At 42.4% G+C, this 26,931-nt stretch overlaps 1 protein-coding gene across 1 annotated transcript in view; it reads left to right on the top strand.

Moving 5' to 3' along the window:
• The window catches only part of LOC144763387 (uncharacterized), an 82,207-nt gene extending 55,682 nt beyond the window's left edge, over positions 1–26,525 (top strand). Inside the window, exons 4-6 of the mRNA XM_078648959.1 lie at positions 13,947–14,066; positions 14,182–14,399; positions 25,425–26,525. Coding sequence (XP_078505085.1) covers positions 13,947–14,066; positions 14,182–14,295 — 234 coding nt within the window. The 3' untranslated portion in view covers positions 14,296–14,399; positions 25,425–26,525. The remainder of the gene's footprint in view (positions 1–13,946; positions 14,067–14,181; positions 14,400–25,424) is intronic.
• Positions 26,526–26,931: the final 406 nt, after the last annotated feature.

The raw sequence follows: 26,931 nt of genomic DNA, 5'->3' as shown, positions 1-26,931 counted from the left end.
TCTTCTGGTAGTCTGCCATCTAGAGCCCTTAGGTTAAGATGTTCTAAAACCTCCAAGGTAATTTGTCCAATCTTGGTTTGCTTACACGTTTCCGGTTTCCCCTGCAGCGGGATATTCCAGTTTGCGTTGAGCAACAGCACTTCTTCTTCCAACGAGGAGCCCATTAGGTAATGATTTAAGTCCCCAGTTAAGATGAGGTCGGTTGTGGGACCCTCTCTTAGGCATGTTTCCGCAAATTTGCACATTTCCTTAATTAGTTTGGTTTTAAGTTTCGGTTGAATATATGCGTTTATTGTCATGATGCTGGTGTCCTTTTTGTTTTTAAATGGTTGTGAGACGGTTACGATAACTGCTAGTGATGATTGCAATGGAGGGCCAAAAATACGAACAGAATGAGCAATTGTGTTTGCCACATATATGACTAGCCCTCCTTGCAGATGGCCATATTTTGCCCCCCTGATGGCGTTTGAATAGAAGCGCAAGAAACCTTGGAGGTGGGGAGGTTCTTTTACCCATGTTTCTTGTAATGCCACAATGTCGAAGGCCCTGACGTAGGTGACAAAGTCGAGATCAGCTACTTTGTTGGCCAGGCCATTTATGTTCCATGAACAGATCCGTACTATATCCTTTTTTCCAATTCCCACATCTAACGTGCGAGGATCGCACACCGACGTTTCCTTTAACTATATTTTTTATTTTTCATCACTCACTATTGTGTTCACTCACGTATAGCAGTAGCTAGTAAGAGTGTAGTGTAGTTCCTATATTCCCAATAGGCTCTGCACATTGGAATAACATAAACAGCAGTTTAGACGTAGGACTGAGATCATCTAGGTCTCTACTGACTATGTTAGACTTAATTAGGTTTGCAAGCTAGCTCAGAGGTCACTAGAAACTTTCTCGAGTAAACAAGGAGATGTTAACTTCCCTGAGTAGAAAAGACGGGATTAGCTTCTGACAACCGCGTAAACATGACAACTTTGCTCCCTCAGAATAAAGAGTATATCTCCAGAGTTGTGTGAAAACAATAGACAGCTATTTCACTCGTCAATCGTGCATGCTTAATTTCACCAGAGTGCAGAGAAATAGAGAGACAGGCGTTTTCAATAAAAGTTGTTATTTATTGAGCAGTCTTCTTTCTCATGCAAGAGAAGTGAGTTGCCACAATTGCAATACTTATCATGAAGTAAAGTGCGTACAGTAAAAGGAGTATTATCAAATAATACTGTAAAAGCATTGATATGCTTAGCCATATGATACTTTAAAACGGATAAAATATATACATACATAAAAACATTGACTAACGTACTCAACTGGTGCTTCTAATATACGCCTACCCCGGTGTACCTGACCTAAGCCTAATACGTGGGAAGGAGTAAGTAAGTTGCAGTTTAAGTTAAGTTGTTTTTTTGCCAAGAATCTGAATCAAGAAATCTCTTAAGGTTTTAGTCAGCTCCGTACCTTGGTTTATAGAATGAAGGAGGTCTTGTATCTCTCTCTCAGGACTCGATCTCCCAACAACCCGCAAGGGTGACTGGAAACACCAGAGCTGGATTTCTCGGCAGGAGAAAAGACAGCGTCTCTCTCAGTGTGTCAAATGGGAGGGTTGGCTTCCTTCAGCACTCGCATCAGCTGGGCGTCGGGCAAGTAGATAGCCGCTCTGCTCCAAACCACCGTGTGTTTGCTTAAGGCAACGTTGGTATATTTATACCTGGAAGGTGCCGGGTTTGACGTAAGGTTGGCCATAAGACGTCACTAAGAACTAACAGTTCTTTCTGGACTCCAGGAGTTCTTGTGCAAATCAAAACAAAAGCAGGGGGAATTCCCAGGCTGCTGGAGGCTTGGTTTGTTTAAAGAACACGTTGTGCTTTCTAAGAGTCTATGGGAGTAGCCTTGCCGTATTTGGAATGCATTGCCTATGCCTAAATATGGACATGATTCTTATGCCTTTATAAGGATATGTTTTGTTATAACCACATAAGGGCATGAATCGGGGATATCTAATTAGGGTCCTAGATAGATTCACAACACCCACTCCACGTATTATGTCAATCAATACTAAATACTAAGCAATACTAAACATATAATGATGCATGTGTTTTCCAACCCACCCCAAAATACATAGATTGCATTTGAAATGGTGTATGGTGTATACACAAAAATGAGTATTATACTGTACGCCTTTCAAGCAGTTGTATCATTCAGATAATGCATATATAAATATTGGCTGAATGAATTGCGAAAATTACATTGATGAAATGGCTCTAAATACAGAAAAGAAGGTTGAGACCATTTCATCACATATTTATACAATACTGTACATGTGCTAGAGGCTGAATCAAAATATTGTCTCTAGTGTCTCTAAGAGTAGAAGCTCTGTTCTCTAAGAATAGTTCTACTTTAAGCAGATTACCGTGTGCCAAAAAAAATGGTAAATATTTTGGAAGTGGAAAAAATAATTTTGCTTTCGGGGGAAAAAATAGTTCCAATTGTTTTCAGTAGTGTTGTTTATCAAAAACTGAAGGCCGAATTCAGAGTTCAGGGAACGCTGTGTGCTCGTTGTTTTAAAAGTTATTCTCGTTGTTAGGGGCGAACATCATATCAGACAGAGTTGCGAAAAATTGGTCTACAACAGTAGGTGAGAGTTCGACCAAGTTCGAAAATGCTGAAATTGTGCAAATGTGAGAATCATTGCTATCATCGATGTCTGGATCAGCAATGCTCACAGAAGGTTGTACCTGTGTGGTGCTGCTTTCATCTCGTACTTCACCGCCACCTACTCGTAATGGTGAAGTCTCAACGAATGCCGTCATCAGAATAGGTAGCCGCTGGGGACAACACGTTGCATGAGCCGTTACCGAACCAAGCAAAGTATCGATATCCATAGGTACTGCTGATGGTAGTATAAGACACACGTCCAACACGCATTCTTCTCCGCATAGCAGACATCGAAGCACAGGTAAGATGCAATCTTGCCAGATTGGTCTGAATGAAAGAAACCAGGTTTGCTTGGTATATCTCAGCAGAAAGAACAAAAATAAAATTCCTGCTACGAGTCCCAAAAGAAGAGGCAGACCGCCGAATACAGAATGCACAAAATTCAAGAAGATGCCCAGAACTGTTTCAAAGGGTGCTAACAGTCCCGAAAAAATTGTCTTAAATACATGTGCGATGCCACTGGTATCAGACATGTTTAAAATTTGACCTAACATTTCTACTAAATGTACGGGGCAATTCGTTGATAATAGGGTATGTATCTCTGCCGCTGTCCTTGCAACTTGAAGATCATACGTCTCTTTGGACGAGGTTAAAGGCACAGTTGTCTGTAAAAGAATTGACTTCATTCTGCTTAAAGTATCAATTCAAATAGAAGAGATATTCAAAGAAGGCCATATTGCCGCCTCCATGTCTGGATTGCTGCTTGGATACAATACTTGCATACAGCAAAAGACCCTGGAAGTAACGGGTACGAGATAGGCTTTTCCTGGCACCATGCCACAACAGCTGTGGTCACTTATTAGAACATAGCTGCCGTTGGAAAGCTGTCTGAAAAAAGGCTCTATCTGTGTTGCAGGAGTGCCATGCAGGTGACATGAAAGGTTATTTGATGAACCTTCACAGGTTCCATGCAAGTTAATACCTTGACACAGAAGTGTACCGCTTAGTGATTTTTTACAATTGTTACCACTAAGGAATACCTCTTTTTTCCCTTCACTATAGCATTTATGTGTATAAGGTAATTACCAGGTTGATTTGATGTATCCTTTACCCAACCTTTCATACAGGCCTGCTGGTATATACTTTTGGCAATATTTAAACTGGAAAGTTGTTATTGGGATTGTAATCGTTCCATGTATTATCCATTCAATGACAGGTCTCTCTGACATTATCAATGGTAATCTCTCAGGTTTTTCAATGCTCAGAATCGTATAGTCTGCTCCTTTTTGTGCCAAACTGATTTGTTTATCAGTAAGGTTAAAGATTGAAAATAATGACGTTGTGTTGATTAGACGCCATGGCACGTAGCCTGAACGCAGGTTTTGCAACGTCCAGCCTAGCTGTACAATAGAACGTAATTGGGACTGACCATGTTGTATCATTAGCAAGTCCTGCTCTATTATACCAATAGCCGATGATACAATGCTGTCCAGTGAATAAATTCTGGAGGACAGAGTCGTTAACCCATTGTCCACTACAGAAAGGGATTTTTCCAAATTTATACGATCAATTTCTCGTATTTTCTCTGCAGTTTCAATTTGCATTACTTTCCAAGCTTCGTTGTAAGCAGCGTATATACAGGCGTATATGAAACGTTTTTGACGCTGTTTGCGAGGTCCCAGTATGAAATCCCGCAAGTCAGCACCTTCTTTAAGTAAAGTTAAGTGTTGCTTAATTTCTGGCAGTGTGGATTTCTGTAGCCATTCGAGGCAGAGTTTTCCTACCCTATATGTTGTTACTATCCCTGGATGTTGTCTCTGGGAATATCTTGGGTCTGGCCTGTTCTGTTTGAACCCCTGTGTTTTGTTCAGGAATCTATCTTGACAGTTATTAGTGTCTGTAGGCCAGATCAACCATTTTTTCCAATCAGGATTAGTTCTGTTTTGGTGTAAAATATGGGATACGTCTATCTCCACATCTGTAGTGCTATTACTATCAGGTATGGGTTTTGGAATAGACGGTTTGTTTAAGTCTTTTATCTTGGCTAAAACAAGGCAGGTTGTTTGTTGAATGGTGTCATTCAGGAATATTATCTGTTCTGGGATCATGCAGGCTCTAAATAATGCTTCTAGACCTTGTATCTGCCAATTTCTTTTTACCCCAGATGGTTTTTGTTTCAATGTTATTTTTCAAAAATTAAAAACCAAATGTAGTCATTTTATCATAACATTTTCCAGAATAAATCAATTTAGTATTTGTCAACATTGTTTTCATTCCTGTCCTATTTAACATTTTAAAATAAAACGTTTCTGGATCACTGTTGTTAAACCCTGAGAAGTATGTGAATTTCTCATAAAATGTTTTCGAGCTGCCTTTTGGCAGAGTTGGACAATGTTCCCAATGGTTATAAGTAAAAACATTTCTAGGTTGAGCAGATTTATGCAAATAGTGATGACCATAATGATTATAACAGTACATTTCTTCATAGTTTGATGAACCCTGCAAATAATCATGTTCTGTGAATTTAGCTGACATTACTAAATCTGACATCATATTTTCAAAGTCCCAATCATCAGAGAAAGTACTTGGTGTCACAAAGTCACTTAATGAAACCTTGAACTGGTGTGGATATTTCAAGAGCTCAATCGGACCATAGATTTCATAATCAGTTTTGTCCCATGCTACCCCCCGGGTGTAGGATTGGCTGTGATGTTCACTGATGACAGTTCTCTTTTTTCGATGTGTGAAGATCTGTGAGGCTTTAGGACCAAGTTGATGTTCTGACTTGCTGTGTCCATTGTACTATATTTTCCAACAATAAATCTACCCAAACATAAAACCATGATGAGCCAAAGCAGGAGGGAAAGTACACCTAACACAATCAAAAATTCAATCCATGGTAAAATCAGATATGTTTCTTTTAGTTGATGAAAGAGTTTAGTCACTTTTTCTTTGAAAGTTTTTGTTGCTGGCGTTTCTTCATGTTCACTTGGATCATCAAAAAAGTCATCGAAATTGATGAAGTAGCCAGATGCAGTTCTGTCAATTGTTGGAATTGCTTCCGGATTTTCTTTAGTCTTTGGATCTTTCTTTGGTACATTAGTATAGTCCGATGCTACATCATTGTAGACAGGTGTTTCTTGACGAACTGTTGCAATTTGGGTTTCAAGAGGCACAAGTTCCATGGCTTTGTTGCATAGTCCTTTTTTATTCACTGCAGGTTTATCAAATGTGATTAGTCTCTTACTTTGAACCTCTTGGATTGTAGCAAGATTTGGTCTTCTGCTATTTCTTGGGAGTCCACTGGGCCTACTACTTATTATTGGCCACATGATTGTGGTTTTACCAGGTCGTTGGATACAACTCTGTTCTCCTTTTTACCAGCAAGTGGCGGTAGTACTACTGATCTTGTTCCGCTGACAGCTAAGACAGGTACTGCTTTTCTGTAAGAAGGCCCAAATTCCTTCTTCACCGCGATCTTTTCTCTGACTAGATCCCCAATCTTTGGAATCCAGACAGGTCTTGCTGGGACAGGTGCTTTCTCTTCAGTGGCGGTTGCCTTTAACTTTGTGTTACTAAGACTTCTTTTTGTTTCATTTACGTCCTGTAAGACAGCCAAAAGATCTTTGATATCAAAGGCTTTTTCTTTTACCACTGAAGTCTGACAATCTAAGTCCTGGATTTTCATTCTAGTGCCGAACAATAGTTCCTAAGGAGTGATACCTTTTAGAGAATTTCTTGGCAGATTGTTAAGACTACGTTGGACACTTGTTAGATGTTTGACCCACCCATCACCCGAACCTAATACCCTCGCCGTTATAGATTGCTTTATGTCACGGTTTTTTCTTTCCACTACCGCATTTCCCTCAGGATGGAAGGGAGAAGAGTACCGCAATGCAATGCCCATGCTGGTCATGGCCTCTTTGTAAGCTCGAGAGCTAAACGCAGGACCCTGGTCAGAATGTAGCATGCCAATTGCGTATGTGCCGATAAAGACTCGCAAATATTTTATAACAGTTCTGGCGTCAGCCGAGCGCTGGGGCCTACATTGTAAGTGAATCTAGTCTTAATAATTATGGGAACGCATTTCTCCGGCTGGATTTCTGCATATAGATAGCCTGATGCTTTCTAATAAAGGTGTCCTGCCAGTAGACTGGTCCGGTTCACAACTGCGATCTCTGTTGCAGTCTTGACAATCCATTGCAAAGTTGTAATTTTGCTGGCTCATCCCTGGCCACCAGTATTCTGATTGTAATTCTTTTTCGAGATTTCACGATCTCTTGGTGCCTTAGACCCTGTCCCATGTGTGCTTCTTGAATCAAGTAAGCCCTCCTGTTCATGTTTGGAATTACTCTGTCCCCCACTCCAGGGATTTGAGCAAAAGGAACGGAGTTTGCATCAATTATGGATGTATTACTGAGTGGATAGTTGAGAGGTAATGCTGCATAGTCGCCTTTTAATGAGGCTTTTACTGCCAGCATGGTTTCTCCATCTAAGTGTTTTTTAGAACACTATGGAATCCGGTTGAACGGCTGCCGCTGTGGCTCTATTAGCCAATGAATTCCCTGCAACGTGAACGCCATCACGTTGATGACTCAGTGTATGTATCACGTGAGTCTTTTGTAGTTCTCTCTGTAAAAGAACTACTTGTTCCCAAAGCGTTTTATGCTTGATTGTGCCACCTTTTGCATCTTTGAAGCCGTTTTGAACCCAGTTCCGCAAGTATTCATTGTAAGACTGAACGCAGTAATATTAACCGCACACTATTAGTGTGGGGAATTCGTGATCGGTATTTTCAAGCGCCATCTTAAAAGATCTTATTTCAGCTCGCTGAGCTGTGCAGTTTCTGAGTGATTCAGTTTTTGTAATTATCGGCCTGAATTTACCTAAGAGCCAGCGACCTTTAACAATCGCGCACGCTACATTGTAAGTTTGGTTTCCCACAACGTAGTGTTGTGCAAATCTGTTTGTGTAAATCACACAGGTGTATTGTTCTAGAGGCAGAATCCCGATCAGCAGAGGATATTCATTTTCGTATTCTAGATCATCTAGTCTTTTCATTTTTGGATCAAAAGCGTGTTTCACGTCTTCTGCAGCAAGAGAATTTTCCCATTGTATCCATTTTGGATCTAATGCCACAGCATTTGGAATGCGTGGTCTCGTCACTGCCTCAAGGGCTGATACTGCTGTTAAAAAAGATATGCTCTTGCCTTGGGCTCTTTCTTTTGCTACAGCAGTTTGAACCGCTGTTAGACTTTTTTCAGTAGAACTGAATTTCATTTCAGCTTGTGTGTACAAGTGTGATTTGTAACCTATTGGTACCGTTTCTCCCTCATTAGAAGTCAGGTACATGAATCCGCATCTTCCTGGGATGACTCGGATTATAAGGTTGCGTTCATTTGCGCCTGTTTGCAATTTTGTTTTAGTTAACATGTCTGTTTGTAATGATCTTAAAATTTCTGTGTGTTTCTCAGTCCAATTAATTGTTTTGAAATCAGGTTTTATTAATTCATAGAGAGGTTTAACCCTCTCTGCATAATTTAGAATGTATGTTCTTCCGAAATTCAGGAAACCTAGAATTGATTGTAAGTTCTTCAGCGTTTTTGGAGCTTGGAGTACCGCACACTTCTCTAAGAAGTTGTATGCTAGGCTTTTGCCTTCACTTGATAATTCATATCCTAAAAACAGGACAGTTAGATGGGCAATTCGTGACTTCTTAAAGTTGAATTTATACCCTTCAGCTGCTAACCCAAGTATTATGGTGTTCACTCTTTTCAAGTGTGTCTCCAGGTCGTCGTCTGTAAGATAGATGTCATCGACATATGCTAATGCCTCATCATCATACATTTGTAGTAACTCTGTTACCCTTGCTGAGAATAATCCTGGGCTATTCTTGAATCCCTGTGGGAGTCGACAGAATTGTTTTTGCGCTCCCATTGTTGAGAAGCAGTCAAATACCTGCTTTCAGGTGCAATGTTTTGACAAAAGTAGACATTTTAGATATCTAATGTCGTTTTATATTTTTTGCGCACAATGTTATTCATTAGTGCTGCACTGTGTGAGTTTTGTACTGCAAATGTTTTGCAGCAGGAGTTTAGGTGTCTGTAGTCCAAAACTAGACGATATGAATCGTCTGGCTTGGAGACAGGAAACAAAGGATTGTTCATTTGTGAGGTGCATGTTTCAATCACCCCCTGATATTCAAGTTGATCTAAGATCTCCCTGACTTGCTTTTAAGCTTCTTGCTTAACAGGATACTGCCTTTGGGCAGTAGGTTGATTTTTTAACTGGATTTTATGGTGAGGAGAATCCTCATCCCACCCTACATGATTTTTATATAATGCAGGAGCTTGGGCCACTGCCCATTTTCTAGCAAATGTGTATTTTTTATGAATTGGAATGTGATTTGAGAAGGCAGGCATAATCATTTCTTCGCCATGAGGGCACTCCCTGACAAACTCTGGTGGCCAGTCTTTCTCAGCTAACAGGATGGCATAGCCTTTTGAAAGGTTATCCCAAAAGAGACCCCTTACTTTCCTAGTCTTGTCCCCCTCTATACGTAATGTTATTTTATATAATTAATGGGGTTTGCTACCTCTGGTGTCTGCAGTTTCCACTTGAATGTATTCATTCATGTCCACTGTCTCCAGAAGATTCATCAGGATCTTGCGAGCTATGGTTACTTCTGCTGCACTGTCTAGCATTGTCTGGGCCCACTCTCCGTTTTTCAGTTGTGTCCTCAGAATCCTCTGCATGTTTTATTTTAATACTAGCTACCTTCTTTTTTGGAAATTGTAATTTTTTACTTTGATGAGCAGGTTCCTTGTCTTTGGACTTGACGTGCTCTTCCTTGTGTTCTGACCGTCCTCTTCTTTCCGATTTCTGTGAGGAAGTCTGAAAAGATCGAGAGGGATGTGTATCAATATCTTGATATCTGTCAGATTTTCTCAATTTATCCCTATCTCTAAGGTTGTATCTTTTCTCAGAGAGCTCCCTGTGGGGAGACTTGCCTCCTCGTTCTGGAGATCTATCTCTTCGTTGAGGAGATCTTCCTCTGGACTGAAACCGTTTTTCTCTGTGAGTCGATTGTTTATTACCCTCCCAACTCTTTTTTGGAGTGTTGAGATTATTTTTAATAAATGTTTTTTCAGGATTTTCAGTTAGTTGTGGTTTTAGTGGTTTCCCACCCAAACTATCTCTACCTAGTTCTTCATAGGATTTTTCTATGATTCTGGCAAGTTCAAAAGGTTGTTCTGCTATATTTGTTTCTTTCAATTTCTGGTGGATGGCCACAAATGCTGCTTCTCCTTTTATGTTGACTAGTAATATAGCCGAGACTTGCTTAAAGTCTTTTAGTAATTTCATACCTAGAGTTAAAGCAGGTTCTGGACCGTATTCATTTTGAATCTGTCTTAGTACGTCTGGTATAACCGCCATGGACGGAACACCATGTGTTTTTGTGTATATTGAAGCAAAGACTGTGCCCCAAGTGTCACAGTCCTCCACATGTGGTGCGATCCCCATTGGAAGGCAGATAGTCAGAATTCTGTGTTTCTCATGAGGTGTAGTATCAGGAAATACCGCCTCTATTTGAGTAATTTTCTGGGCTAACCAGAATGGAATCTGTTCCCGTTTTGCGGGAATTTTGCCAATGGCTGATTGTATATTCTGTGGTGTGATTTTATTTGTGTTCCGTGGTTGGACTGTTGAAGTCCGCATGACATATTGGACCAATTGTCTGTGTATTTTAATTAATAGTTTTAGCTGAGCTAAGAGTTCCCGGTCTGACATTTTTCCAATGTCTGGATGTGGTGTGTAGCTGGCTAGAACCGGCCACGTGGCTCCTGGTTTACCTAGTGGACCGAGCCTGGTGATGTGATTTTGATGTTTTAGGGCGCCATTAAACCAGAACAGGTGCTCTTGGTATGTTATTGGAATTTCAACGTCCTTGAAAGGAGCGTATTCATCCGGAGGTTCCTCTATTTTGTAATAGTGGAAATCTTGTGTTACAGTGTGTGCTGCTGGAAAATGTATCCATGAATAGAATACCTCTGTCTGCCAATATTCATGGGCCTCTACCACAAATATGACTGTACCACCTCTTGGTGATAGTCCATTTTCTATAAGTTTAAGAGTTATAGTTCTTCCTACATTTACCGGAATGATTATAGCATTCCGGTCTTCTTCTTGGAGACTTGTGTCATCCGCTAGGAGTTGAGCTGCTATTCTAGCTCTCTCCCTTTCGTCTTCACTTTCTCCCATTTTACTGACAGAAAGTTTTGTTGCAGATCAAGTTTCAAGGGAAACAAAGATTAGGTGCACAATATTTTGGAACACTGTATCCTTCAACGTTGACTAAACCAAAAACTAATACATAGGAATCTATTCCTACTAAGTTACGGCGGATATTAACCTTTTACCCACTCCAGACGTCTATTGGAGTATTTACGGGAAAAAGGGTCTGTGTGAAAAAGCATGACTGAGTTACTCTAGAGTCTTGCGTTAGATTATCTCCTTACCAAACGTTGGGCGCCATGTAGTGTAGTTCCTATATTCCCAATAGGCTCTGCGCATTGGAATAACATAAACAGCAGTTTAGACGTAGGACTGAGGTCAACTTGGTCTCTACTGACTAGGTTAGACTTAATTAGGTTTGCCAGCTAGCTCAGAGGTCACTAGAAACTTTCTCGAGTAAACAAGGAGGTGTTAACTTTCCTGAATAGACAAGAAGGGATTAGCTTCTGACAACCGCATAAACATGACAACTTTGCTCCCTCAGAATAAAGAGTATATCTCCAGAGTCGTGTGAAAACAATAGACAGCTATTTCACTCAGTCAATCGTGCATGCTTAATTTCACCAGAGTGCAGAGAAATAGAGAGACGGGCGTTTTCAATAAAAGTTGTTATTTATTGAGCAGTCTTCTTTCTCATGCAAGAGAAGTGAGTTGCCACAATTGCAATACTTATCATGAAGTAAAGTGCGTACAGTGAAAGGAGTATTATCAAATAATACTGTAAAAGCATTGATATGGTTTCTTAGCCATATGATACTTTAAAACGGATAAAATATATACATACATAACAATATTGACTAACGTACTCAACTGGTGCTTCTAATATACGCCTACCCCGGTGTACCTGACCTAAGCCTAATACGTGGGAAGGAGTAAGTAAGTTGCAGTTTAAGTTAAGTTGGTTTTTTGCCAAGAATCTGAATCAAGAAATCTCTTAAGGTTTTAGTCAGCTCCGTACCTTGGTTTATAGAATGAAGGAGGTCTTGTATCTCTCTCTCAGGACTCGATCTCCCAGCAACCCGCAAGGGTGACTGGAAACACCGGAGCTGGATTTCTCGGCAGGAGAAAAGACAGCGCCTCTCTCAGTGCGTCAAATTGGAGGGTCGGCTTCCTTCAGCACTCGCATCAGCTGGGCGTCGGGCAAGTAGATAGCCGCTCTGCTCCAAACCAACGTGTGTTTGCTTAAGGCAACGTTGGTATATTTATACCTGGAAGGTGCCGGGTTTGATGTAAGGTTGGACATAAGACGTCACTATGAACTAACAGTTATTTCTGGACTCCAGGAGTTCTTGTGCAAATCAAAACAAAAGCAGGGGTAATTCCCGGTCTGCTGGAGGCTTGGTTTGTTTAAAGAACACGTTGTACTTTCTAGGAGTCTATGGGAGTAGCCTTGCCGTATTTGGACTGCATTGGCTATGCCTAAATATGGACATGATTCTTATGCCTTTATAAGGATAGGTTTTGTTATAACCACATAAGGGCATGAATCGGGGATATCTAATTAGGGTCCTAGATAGATTCACAACAAGACATCCTGATGAAGGCCGCAACACTTATATGGGTCTATAGGCCAAAACATACTGATCACTTCCTAGTGCAACTGCCTCTGATGTTGGCGGCTACACTACTCATTATCTACTTTTAATCCTGACGCGAGGTAGCAATAATAAACCTTGTCTGGCTAACCTCATAGCTAGTTCTAACCATGTTTTCCTAAGCACTGCACTCCCTACACCACACGTCAGGCTCACATTGGGTTTTATGAATACCCCCTTCTTGAAAACATCCCTGAGCATCTCCTTCGCAGCGAGGGAGTTGTAGCCCGCGTCACGACTAGGCTTGTGACGCAAGGAGGTATCCCTAAGATCAAGCATGACACCTCTGGTGTGTGAGGGAAACCGTCCTTAATTGTGATCTCCCCCACCACTCCCCCTTCCAGCATATTGTTTCTATACACACGCTCGCCCGTCTTGACTTTGGACCTGAGGGCTTCTTTTGTGACAGATACAAAGTAGGCTTTGGCCTGGACCCCAGCCTTTCAGGGGGACCCCCTGATAGAGCCAACTCTGTTCTGCAGTCTTGCCCTGATAACCTTGAATAATTCTGAAACAGATTTTTTGAAATGCAGTTTTCCTTTAATTTATTTTTTAATGTGGGTGATGTGTGAGAGTCTTTCACAGACATTTTACAAAGAAATGTTGTGTTTTTGTTTCATGCAACATCTATTTAAAAAAGTTTCTTTTAGATCAAAACAGTATCTCACATATGAGAACTAGAAAGGTGTCACAGAGATTATTTGGAGTAATAATAATGAAGTAATTTGCAGTAAACTGTTGTTGTGTTACAGTATTGAAAATACACGCCACTATGGCTAAATATTAGGTGTAAACACAATTTGAATTTGGACAAGTGTGCCTGTGAACTGTCAGTGACCTGGACAAAGAGGGCAAGAAATTGTTCCAAACAGGGACACCCAAAATATGTTTGGACCAGGGCCCTCAAAATTCTTAAAATGTCCCTGGGACTATCAAAGTCAGTGTTAAACTGGTTCATCTCGTTTCTCCACAACAGAATGCAAAGAATTGAAGTCAATCAATTCCTTTCCAATTCTACTCCAATCATACTTGTGTTGAAATGTAAATGTTATGCATTCATTTTGCTTATGCATCATTCGATGTAAAGTTAGCATTTGCTGCACCATTTTAAGTTGAGCTGCCATGTTGAGCTATGACCTATGCTAATTTCTGTCTCACTCTTATGAATGCTTCAGCGAAACAGCTACTACATTATTATTTTCTTTTCTCGTATTTCTCCAAGGTTGAGCTTTGCTGTGCTAATGAATAGACTGTTTGTCATTGCATACCTTTCTCAATAGATAGGCCTTCTCCCACCTTTAGAGCGGCGGGTGCAGGCAGAGTAACCTTGATGCTCAGATAACATGTACCCGGTCCTGGGATTGCAACTCATCTTTCTGTATCTCCATTGTTCACCAGCTACCAACTGGAAATTTCCAGTCTGGGCGTGCTGTTGGTAGAAGTCAGTCCATCTGCAGCAATCTAAGGTGGCTGGTCAGACCGGACTCTGCTCAAGTGCACTTTCAAGAAAAACCTTTGGTTTGTATTCTCTACTGTCTGACCGACTCTTTATTTGTGAAGAAGACTGAGAGGTGGTCACGAGTGACCCAAGGGGCCCTAATCGGGTCACTTCCTTCCTTTGGCGCCTGAACAGGGATTCCATCGGGTGACCCATCCTTGCCTGCACATGGGTGAGGAGTTCGGGGCAACGTCGGGTCGGATGGATGGACCGGGGATCCCTGCACAAGAGAGGCTGTGCCTCATCTAGTAATCATCCCGACTGGGGTCCTGAACGGCGAAACCCTTGGATCTGACCGTTTGGTCCGAAGAGTCGGCAGTGGAGAATAAACTTGCTTGACCTGTGTACACAAGGTGAGTTTGCTTTGGTTCTTTGTGGATATGGCGTCATTTTGATTTGTATTTGATGAGGTCTGAGGACCAACTTTGGTAAAGATATTTGAAAAATTTGCTTGGCATAATTAGTGAACTTGTTTTCTTTTGCAAAATGCAGTGCTTTAATAAGGTGTTTTGTTTGGGCTTTCGTTGTTGTTCTGCTGATTCTCGATTGGAAGAAAGTCAGCCAGCGCCTCTAGAAGAGACTCCAAATTGTGACATGTACGTAAAACATGGCCTTAGCCCTATTATGTTTAGTACGTTATGGCACAAATATAGGAGGGGCAATGCCGAGTTGCAGTGGCTGTTGATGGGCACTTTTGACGAACAGAAAATACATTTTCTACAGGTCAAATTTGTTTGTGAGAAGGAGTAGGCAGTTGATATTTGATAACCTCAGAACATGGCAAAAAGAGGCTAAACAGAGATAAATAAAAGCAGAGAAAGTGGCCCAGAAAGGGAGAATGCAGACATTGACTCAGAAAGCTGTAGCACATGATAGAGAGAAAATAGAAAAAGGTATAGAGGGGCATATTATCAACACAGGCGATAAAATTATCGCTGCTTTTATCGGCAGAAAACTGCCGCAAAAGCGGCTTTAGCGGCAGTTTTCTGCCGCAAAAGCGACTTTAGCGGCAGTTTTCTGCCGATAAAAGCAGCGATAATTTTATCGCCTGTGTTGATAATATGCCCCAGAGTGTGCTGATAGGAAGTTTCGATTACAATGTGAAATTCTTATGTTGCTCGAGAAGAAAATGAGTCATTTGTGGAGGAACTGTTAGATTCCCGACCTCCACCTCCATACGCCCACAGAGAGTATACCCTGCCATGCCACAGCCTCAGTCCTCCGTTCCTTCTGTCTCTGCTGTTTCTGTTTCTTCTGCTATTGACCATGCTGTTTTGGCCACAGCTTTCTTGCCCTTTCTTTGACTTCGCTTTCTATGATAACCGCCAGTCTCCCTGCTACGTCTATTGTTTCAACATCTCTCTCGCTAGCCCTCACACCTATGACACTGTCACCAGCGACGTTGGTGCCTGTTACTTCTGTTGTCCCTCCTCCCCTGTTCCTCCATCCCCTGTCTTTGCTGAGTAGCGGAATGCCCATACGTGGACTAGGGGACGGAGACTGGGCAACTGCTAGGGAGCGACTGGTGCGGATATTGATAAGATCTGATGTGGGAGAAGAAAAGAAAAAGGTGGTAGCCAACTAGGCGGCCCAGTGGGCTTGTAAGCCCATTTACAGTGTGGAGGATGTGTGGAGTGTGATGAAAGATTATGAGCTGTTTGTGGAGCAGCATTCCCTAAAGTACATTTTGGTTACTTTGATTGGACTGTGGGAACAGTGTTTCATTGATGTAGCACCCCAAATTATTTATGATATTAGGGATCATGTAAATGCTGCCGGTATGGCACCCGGTGAGGTTTTGGTAATGTCACAACGCTGGTCGCTTATCGAAGTAGGCTGCTTGAAAAGAGCCCAAAGACAGTATCCCAGTTTCCGATGAAGGAAGTCCACCCCATCTATCAACCTGAACTACCGGAGCTACGGGATCAGCAGAATACTGTTATTAGACAGAGGGTAGAGGCCCGTTTCCAAGAACAATGGGTCTACACGCCATGGAAAAGGAGTGAGGTTCTGTCACTTAAGTCTCAGTTACCTGACCCTAGGAAAAATCCTACTGCATATTATAAGGAATTGGCTGAGGCTGCTTCATCGATAGTGATGATGCTTGCAGATATTAAAATGTTGCCCATTGATATTTGGAGGTAGGTGTACACACAAGACGACGTTGTGGAATTGGGTGGTACCTGGGATCAGATTAAAGCATGGGACCAGGAGAGGAAGCCTGGGGAGAAGCCTAAGGCTGGGATACTAGCTTTGCCTGGCCGAATTATTACGTATATGCACTCTCATATTCCACCAAGAAGGGTAGATTGGGACAAGTTAGCGGCATGTTGTCAGAAGAAAGATGAGGGTGTCTGCTTTTTTCATTCAGTTTCAAGGGGTGTTTTGGGATTTTAGCAGACAGAATTTGTCAGTGGAGGGAGGTGTCCGATTGTTCATTAATAGATTTGTTACAAACTTGCTTCTTGAGATTATGACTAGGTTACAGGCCGCAGAGAGCACTTGGACTACCTCCTCCCCTCCTGTGATTTTGAGTATGGAGCAGTATTATGAGCACAGGGAGAATGAGGAGAAGGAGAAGGTGGAGAAAAAGCATAAGGAATTGAAGACAAAGGTGTTGTTGAAGCAGGCTTCTAGAGGAAATGGTAGAGGATTGGGTGGTTCAGACCGGCAGCTTGCGCGTACCAGCCGGAATACTACGCCTATAGGGCCGAATAAGTGTGCATATTGTAAAGAGGAGGGACATTGACGTAGTAAGTGTCTAGTGTTGTTGTAGAAAGTCGCGGCCCCTAGAGGACGGGGTTCTCGTGGATGGGGTCATGGAGCTGGTAGACAGGACAGGACATTGGGGGACAGGACATTGTCTCGACAGTAACTACTTCAATGACAATGGAGGCGGACACTATTATCATGATGACTATGACGTGGATGAGGTGACTGGACTGTCTCACAGCTAGGACACTTCCTCAAAAAATGACCTAGACCACCAAGGCACGTCACACTGTTCCTGTTTTAATGTATCTTATGTTGTAAAGCATTACAACCGCCTCCTCAACTTTATAGTCACGGGGTTGGAGGTACATTTAACACTGTGCCTAACTTAAAAATCGCCCAGTCCCTTGTTTATAACAACAGTTGTGAGACAACAACAACACACCCAGATGTCAAACATAGACAAAGAAAAGATGTGTGTGAGCGAGATGGCACCTCACGGGCACACCACCAACGGGAACCTGGCAGGTACTCACCAGGATTGCCCTGATCTCATCATCGGCACCATCAAGCTCTAAAGAAAAATGTGTCCAGAAAAAAACCAAACAAAACGTGTTTGCGAAAATGCAGTGAAATAAATGACAAACAACACCTATAGTGTCACAAAAAACATATATGACACACAAGCAACACAGATATGTAATTTTATTCTGTTTCTTTCGTGTTGGTTATGTTCTCTAAAAAAAGTGAGTCTGGTTACTACTTATCCAACCATACTCCACTTGCCGACATGTTTCATTGCCACATGAATTTTTAGGCAATTTCTTCAGGGCATCAAGTATTTTGGGCCACTGCATAGGACAATGTAGTCTTCACAACCTCAAACGACCAAGCTGACTCCTACCAGCCGAGAGGGCGGTACTATCATCTGCTTCACAATAACCCCAACTGTGAGTTATTTTCTTTCCCTTCATTCCTATGTCACGCTTTTGAGAAGGAATTCCGGCATCAGCTCAACTCAGCTAGGACAGCCAGGGACAGAGTGAGGGACTAGTTCTGATATCTGTAGATCAGCACGGGCCTTCTGTTACTACAGAAATGCATGGCTCAGCTGAGGAATTTTTGGTAGATACAGGTGCAATGAATAGCTCTATCTCTTGTTCACTGGTCCCCTGGGCAGCTCTGTCTGGCCATAATAATGTTTCGGTAGAATTTTCTGGTGTACCGGTTGTAAGACCCATTTCCAAACCTCTTACACTGACTATAGGTCCTTTAACTGTGGATTCGCCATTTTTGTTGACATCTAACATGGCGAAAATTTGATGGGCTTAGATTTATTAAAGAAGTTGAATGCTACCATTTATTGTGCCCTGAAAGGTGTTTACATGACAATGGGTCTGAACATAGTCAGCACTAAGCAGTGTCTGTCCAAAGATGCACCCTCCCTGCTGAATTTAAAGATGTGCCGCCCACGTTGTGGGCAATGGGTGAAACGGACATAGGACTCTTACAGATACCCCCAGTTTCTATCAAACTTAAAGACAATACAGTTTTGCCTCTTATTCCCCAGTACAAGATATCGTAGGCAGGGGAGCGAGCCTTGTTGCAAATTATACAAGACTTGATTAAGTTAGGGGTTATCGAAGAGACGACTGCAAATGTGTATAATAGCCTCATTCTTCCCATTCTTAAGAGGGCACCTTCAGGCTCCTCTGATGATCATCCTGATGTTTATCGTTTTGTGATTGATTTGCGCAAAATTAATAAAATAGTGGTTCCTCAGTTCCCGGTGGTCCCTGACATTACTGCTCTTCTAACTATGAGTCCTTCCGCTGCTAAATTATTTTCTACCATTGATCTGAAAAATGCATTCTTCAGTATTCCAATCCATCCAGACAGAAGGCACTTGTTTGGTTTTACACTAGCAGGCAGAAGCTTTAGATTCTGTTGCACTCCTCAGGGGTATACTGGGGTATACTGAGAGCCCTGGTATATATAGTCAAGCTTTAAAAGCCCAAGCTTTAAAAGCCCAATTGGACTCCCTCACGTTTCCTCAGGTAACGTCATGCTCCAATATATAGATGACCTTCTCATCACTTCTGACACTGAAAAGACTTGCAAATCCAGGACGGTTAAATTGTTGCTGCACTTGTCACACAAAGGGTCCCTTTCCACATTTCAATATTGTTGATAGGAGGTCACTTACTTAGGTCACCAACTGTCGAAGGAGAATAGGAGATTGACTCCTGAGCGCATCAGTATCATTGTTAAACAGGCACATGCATCAGCCTTTTTTGCGAGCGCAAACGGTGCGATTCACAAAAATCGTCCGGTTGAGCCTGCAAAAGGCTTTTGTGATTCATCAAGGGGTAAGGCACTCTCAATTTAAGAAATCCCAATTAATTTCAATTTCTTGAATTGCAATTGCATTTAAGGAATCACAATTTGCAATACCTTAAATACAATGCAAGAACCACTTTTTAAAAAAAGAATATCTTTATTAAATTTTTCAATCAAGAACCACTTTTAAATAGCGATTTCGCTATTTGGGGCCGCAAATTACAGAGCAATTAAACTGGTCGGAAATTTGCAAAAACTTTGAAAAATGCACTAAAGTGCATTTTTCAAAGTTTCATGTTGTGCACACACATGCCCTTGGGGCATGTGTGTGTGCAACTTAAGTGCACATTGCAATTTCAGGGGTGCAACAGGTTGTCCTTGTGACACCCTTGCACCCTTGAAATTGCATGCACAATTTACGAGTACCTATTTGTACACGCAAATTGCGCATGCAATCTCCCTTTCATTCCCGTGGGCCTGTAGGCCCATAGGAAAGAATGGGGAGCCATTCCTTAATTGCGACTCGAAAGTTGCGAGTCGCAATCAAGAATTGTTTTGGAATCGCTATTTTATAGCGATTCCTACGTGCATAAGCTTTTGCGAGGCCTTAATTGCGATTCCTTAATAATCGCAATTAGGGACTCGCAAAATCCTACCTTGATGCATGTGCCCCAAAATGCCTATCCCTGAAAAGGATGTGCGTGCTTTTATTGGCATTACTTCCTATTGTCGCCACTGGATGCCTAACTATTCATTATTAACAAAGCCTTTGCTAGCATTAACCACTAAAGATGTTCATGAACCCTTGCCTTGGACGCCTGAATGTCAGCAGTCTTTTGAGCAATTAAAAGTTGTGCTTTGCTCTGCACCTGTGCTTGGTACTGCTGATTAAGCAAAGCTGTTCATGCTGTACGTACATGAGATGGCTGCTTGTGCACTCTCTGTTTTAACACAGGCCTTTGGACGTAAGCAACAGCCGTGTACTTATTTTTCTGCACTTCTTGACCCTGTCGCAAGAGCCCTCCCGAGCTGTCTAAGAGCGGTTGTGGCTGTGGCCGCCTCAATAAGACAACCTGCTGGGCTCGTACTTGATACTGACCTCACAGTCATTGTGCCTCATGCTGTGGATACGGGAATTCAAAATTGGTCCTTGACTAATTTCACAAGAGATAAATTCAAATATAGACAATCTGTGTTGCGTAAAGAGCTACAACACTGGTGTTCAATACCTAAAAGAACCACATTCATGTATGCAGTCAATATCATTTGCAAACCATTTATTCGTTCAATTAGACGAAACGTCAGTTGATATAATGACAATAGGTTGCACAAGGGGAAGAAAAGGAGAGTTAAGGTGGTGGTAATGATGGGTAGTGAGAGTGTAAGTCATAGAAGTGAAACTACAATTGGTTTTGTTCGGTAATTACTGGTAAGCAGACCAGTGTTAGCAGACCTGTCCATTATAGACACATTTATTTACACTAATTCTGTAAATTACAATCATGCACCAATGCACTTTCAAGGGTATGCCGGGTGGGGAACCGGTACAGGTCTTGTATGTTGGAGAGCGTCACTGAGCAACATGGATCGAGCCGGTTTCGCATGAATAAGGAGAGTGATTTCTCACACCTATCTGAACAAAGATACAAGTTGGAGGATGGTTCAATCCCTGCACTCCACGGGTTCCAGTACTTTTGGTGACTTTGGGCCAATATTCATCCCTTATTGAGCAACAATTCTTCTACATACCTGAGTAGCCAGGCCTGGCAGCAGGAATAGGTTGCCATATCCCATCCTGAAGAAGACTCGATGCTGAGGTCTAAACTTCCCTGATTGCATTAGTCGAGTTGAAATGTCAATGCTCTCCAACATACAAGACCTGTTCCCCACCCGGCATACCCTTGAAAGTGCATAGGTGCATGATTGTAATTTACAGAATTAGTGTAAATAAATGTTGCTATAACGGACAGGTCTGCTAACACTGGTCTGCTTACCAGTAATTACCAAACAAAACCAATTTTTGTACCTTCACTTCTATGACTTTCACTCTCCCTACCCATCACTACCACTACCTTAATTCTCCTTTTCTTCCCCTCGAGCAACCTATTGTCAGTATATCAACTGAAGTTTAGTCTAATTGAACAAATAAATATTTTGCAAACGATATTGGTTTCTGTGGTGCTTTCTTGTGTGGTTTCTCAGATTTTTTGCTTTCAGCACATGCTTTCATAAATAAGTTATTGACTGCATACATGAAAGTGGTTATTTTAGGTATTGAATACCAGTGTTGTAGCTCTTTACACAACACAGATTGTCTATATTTGAATTTATCTCATGTCAAATTAGTCACGGACCAATTTTGAATTCCCGTATTGTACCAAGGTCCGCTTTTGACTGGTTGGGTTACCCCATGTTTCATAATGATCATGTTGTGGATACCCTTTTGAATAAGACCAAGATGCAGTACCTCACCAGAGCACGTCTGACCGGGTATGAGGTAACTCTCTTTGCAACACATGTTACAATCAAAAGATGTGCCACTCTGAACCTAGCCACATTGCTACCCCTCCCTTCTGAAAGTGAGGAAATTGACATACATGATTGAATCTTCCTGACAGAGGTGGAGATGAAAGGATGGGTAGACCTGATTTATGTTCTCTTATATGACCCTCAAGGGGAACTATATGTCGATAGCTCTTGTTTTAAGTTACCAGATGGTACTACAACAGCTGCATATTCAATAATAACACTGCACACAGTAGTTGAGATGTCACAAGGGCCCTATCAGTCGGCTCAAGCTGCAGAGCTCGTTGCCCTTATTCATTGAGTTGAGTGAGGGACTGGCTGTCAATATCTATACTGACAGTCAGTATGCCTTCGGAATTGCCATGATTTTGGACGGCTCTGGGCAGAGAGAGGGTTTCTCACTTCCCATGGGATGAAGATTCAGCATGGACCCTTATACATAGGCTTTTGTCTGCTTTGATACTCCCCAAGTATTTAGTGATAGTGAAGTGCTGTGCACACAAGAAAATTACTGATAATGTAGGTAAGGGGAACGCCTTTGCAGACCAGACAGCTAAGGAGACAGCCCGAACAAAGATGAAAAGGATGTTTATAGCAGATCCCGCTAGGTGGGTGCCCGAGGTAACCACGTTTGTTGATACGCTGGACAAATGATACAGGAGATACAGAGTGAGGCAACGATTGAGGAATTACCAATATGGCAGGAAAGCACAGCACATTTGGATGATGAGGGGTGTTGGACTGATAAGTCAGGGAAACAGAGATGGATGCTATCAGATGCATATGTTCTTCCCATAGTCACCATGGCGCACAGGCCAGCTCATATCAGTGCTAAAGGTATTTAGCATCCCCGACTCCAGTCTCTTGTAGAGATTGGAAACATATCAACCTTGACCAGCTAGCAGAACTGATGTATGATATTACCACCCCAAATGAACAGGATCCCGCATTAGCGTCCTCCAACTTTCTGAGCAATCTAAACATAGCCTGTACGAAATTAGCTCCGATTAAAACCTCTCACCGCAGGAGAAAATTCCCCTCAGCACAGTGGTTCACGGAACCCTTAAGAATACAGAGACAATATTGCAGGAACTTGGAAAGGCAGTGGCGCCGTAATTTTAGCCCTGCCGACAAAATGACGTATAAAAGTGCCCTCTCCAACTATAAAAAGTTTATTGCATCAGAAAAAAGTCTTTATTACACATCTCAAATCAACCAGGCGAAAAGCTCGGTAGGAGAACTATTTGAGGTTGTCACTCGTCTGTCCAACCCCCCGGCCACACGTTTAGAAGGATCTCAGGCCATTTCAGATTCTTTGGCCAAATTCTTCAAGGAGAAGGTGAGTTCCATCTTTTCGACCTTCTCTCACTCCTCCCCACTTCCTCTCCTTAAGGTACCCCCTATCAACAACTCACCAAACTTTGTAGCTTTCGAACCGACAACCCAGGAACATATTCAACATCTTGTGGCCTGTACTAAATCGGGTTCTCCTCTTGACCCGTGTCCGCCAGCGATCCTGAATCGCATCCCGGAAGCTATTGCTCCTGCCCTAACCACAATCTGCAATGCAATGTTCCTAACAGGCACATATCCATCGGTTTGGAAGGAGGCTATTATCAAGCCACTTTTAAAAAAGCCCTCCTTAGACCCTCTTCTTCCCGCCAGCTTTAGACCTATTGCCTGTCTCCCCTTCCCAGCAAAGATTTTCGAAAAAATCATGAATACGCAACTTTCGAAATTCATCAACGACAATAACCTACTGGATGATGCCCAATTTGGGTTCAGACAAGGTCACGGAACGGAGACAGCGCTGCTCAAAGCAGCAGATGAGATAAGGACTACAATGGATAAGGGAGGATCAGCGGTTCTAATACTTCTGGATCTCTCCGCAGCTTTCGACACGGTCGATCATGTCACCTTGATCGACCGTGTCTCGGCATTAGGAATTAAAAACAAAGCCAAAGAACTCCTTGTCTCGTTCCTGGCCAACAGTCCTCAGACAGTTAAGATGGGCAATTACACCTCCCAGAACTTTTTTCTCCCCTGCGGAGTACCACAGGGCTCCTCGCTAAGTCCGACACTTTCAACATTTATGTCTCGGACTTGGCGAGGGTCATAAAATCCTACGGAATTGCCCTAACTACGTATGCTGACGACACTCAGCTGGTGTTATCGGTATACAAAGACGGTACCTCAGTCGCGGCAAATTTCCAAGAGGGAATGCTGGCAATAAGTTCCTGGATGTCATCTAACTGCTTGAAATTAAACTCTGACAAGACAGAGGTGATGACATTCGGGAACTTGCAACCCACCTGGTCCCCCCAGTGGTGGCCACCTCAGATGGGAGCACCTCCCCAACCGGTAGTCAAGGTACGTAACTTGGGAGTCATATTTGACAACAAGATGACCTTTCTCCAACATGCTAACTCGGTGGTATCTTCAGCCTTTTTTATCCTAAAAAGGATTAAAAAACTACTCCCATACCTTCCCCCATCTGCGGGCAAAACTTTAATCAGCACACTGGTGTTCTCAAGAACAGACTACTGCAACTCCCTCCTACTGAACGCCCAAGAAAAGGTCCTCAATAGACTACAGATGGTACAAAATGCCGCAGCCAGGATTCTACTATCCATCCCCAAATTTACATCCACTTCCCCCTATATCAGACAGTTGCACTGGCTCCCTGTTAGGAGCCGGATTAAATTCAAAGCCCTATGCATAGCCTATAAGGCCATCAATAATTCAGGCCCACTATTTAAAAAAAAAGCTTTTTCCCCGCCAGAGCATTTAAGAATCTTACGCTCTTCCTCAGCCCACTTGCTGAAGGTTCCACGCACAAGAAGGACCAACTGGGGAGACAGATGTTTCACCATATCAACAGCCAAACTCTCAAACACATTACCTTTCCAGATTAAAACCGCTCCCACGCTTCTGAATTTCAGAAAGAAACTTAAGACGTGGCTGTTTTCAGCATAAACTACCATTTTCTCCACAAGAGAGAGTTCTGTAAAATTAGCGCTGAGACACCCGTAAGGGTATTTGCGCGCTTTAAAAATCGCATAAATAAATAATAAATAATAAATATTTCTTAGACCCTGTATGGCAAAATGATAACATCCCCAAGACTGCCGCCCATTTGGTCAAATACTGTATGTTGTGCATGATACACAATCCTGAAAAAGGTACCGCTACGCCACCTGGTAATTTTGCACCTCCCACTTTCCCTTTTGAGGTCCTTCAGTTTGATTTCATAGAAATGGACCGAATCAACAACTTGAAATATGTGTTAGTGGTTGTTTGTGCATTCAGTAAATGGGTGGAGGCTTACCCCACCAACGAAAATACAGCCATGGCAACTGCAAAAGTACTCCTGAAGGAGTTCTTTCCTCGCTTGGGCTTGCCCCATTTGATTTGGAGTGATAACCGAAGTCACTTTAACCTGAGAATCATCCAGTTAGTTTGTGAGGGATTACATATCAGACTGAAATTTCATGCTGCAAATCCCCCCCCCAGTCCGCAGGTTTAGTTGAGAAGTACAATGGTACTCTCAAGCTGAAATTGGCAAAGATTCGGGAGAGCACAGGGTTGCAGTGGCCAGATGCTTTACCATTAGCTCTCTTGTCCACATGAATAACAGAATCTAGAACACGACTGTGACCCACCCTACAAGGTCATGTTTCGGTGTCTGGCAAGTGTCTGGGGCGTCCCGCGTCCTCATTGGTTTTTCAGAAAATGAATATCCTCTGTTGGCGGACTATCTGTATGAGTTGACTAAAAGTTTGCGTTCTATTCCCCAACAGATCCAGGATTCTCTTCCGCCAACTCCGGCGGGGCAAGGACATGACATTCGGCCTGGTGACTATGTTTTTCAGAGAAAGACGAACTTGGAGCCGGGGTGTAAGGGGCTGGTCCAGGTGCTCCTTGCAACACGCACAACCATCAAAGTCACCGGCCGAAAGAACTGGATTCATTGTCAGCATTGCCAAAGAGTGCCTCTTCCCTTACCCTATGATCAGTGGGTCAACAAAGGAATTTGGGACTCGGAGTGGGAGCAAGTCCCACGATTTGTTCCCTTTTCGGATGCCAAACTTACAAGGACCCAAACAGAGGCTGAGAACGATGAGGTACAAAATGCAGCAGTGCTCACGGAGATTAAGGTAATTCAAGAGCCCTGTTCTACTGGCCCCTCTGTGTCTGAGCCCCTTTTTACTCACCGCTCAGTGCTTGGAGTAGCTAGGTACAATTTTCACCCCAGATGGAGGAACAGTGCACCAAAGGAGAAGTCCGATTAATAGGGATGGACTGCGCAAGTCAGGGTGTACCTTGCCTATGGTACCAACTATAGATTAGGGAGAGGCAAAATTGGTGCATTGTTTGGACATTGGACAGGATAGCTTGAACGTGCTTCCCTGGAGGGGGGTATGGTAGCCTGGACAACTTGGTATTTCTTCAAGAGCTAGGATTGAACAGTTGCCCCGCTGGTGCTCAAAAGTATCAACGTTGATGAACAATAGGAGTCTGCCAGTTAACGAACACTGGGAACTCTTGTCTTTTGCTATTAGTCTTATCGCATTCCTTTTTCTCTGGTTATACAATGTATCCGTTTGGGCAGCCCATTAATGGGGAAGAACAGCCATTTTCACCTCCGCGCCCAGAGCGGGGTTGGTCCACAAAAATTAAAATAGTTTTCGCATTCATAATTGCAAATGTATTAATATTTCTGTTAGGATATCTTGGTTCTTGGAAGAAAAGTATCCTGTATGCTCTTTGATTGGGACAACAGTCATCTACCTTGTTCCTCACAAAGAAGACATCAAAAAACCTACGCACAATGTATTTTTACAAATGTTGCATCAGGCCCATGAGACTTCCAATGCTACTAATTGTTGGATCTGTGGATTGCTCCCCTCATTCACACATAAGAGTTATATTGTATTATCCAAGCCGTTATCCTCTCTCGGAATTTGTGATGGGTGGTTTGAACTGTTTACGATGGTGCATTATGACTTTCAGTTCTCTGCTATAAATATGACATGACATCTGCTGACTCTCGCACTGTAGTAGAATATATACGTTTCCATCAGGGGTTTACTCCCATGGGGGTAGGAGAACAAGGGACTCCTGGTACATTGTCTCCAACAGCTTGTATGAATGAAGGTACAGAACGAAACATGGCTTCAAAATGAAATGTCAGATTTTCAAGGGTTTAATGCCAGTGAATATTTCTGATCTTTCCAAACCTGCAATATTACTAAGGACAAAGCGATGCCAGTGTCAGTAGTCAACACAACAGCTGGTTTCTGTGTT

The sequence above is a fragment of the Lissotriton helveticus genome, chromosome 1_1 (assembly GCF_964261635.1).
Source record: "Lissotriton helveticus chromosome 1_1, aLisHel1.1, whole genome shotgun sequence".
NCBI classification, from domain to species: domain Eukaryota; kingdom Metazoa; phylum Chordata; class Amphibia; order Caudata; family Salamandridae; genus Lissotriton; species Lissotriton helveticus.
The sequence above is the reverse complement of the archived record's forward strand: the minus strand, read 5'-3'. Positions and strand labels throughout refer to the sequence as shown.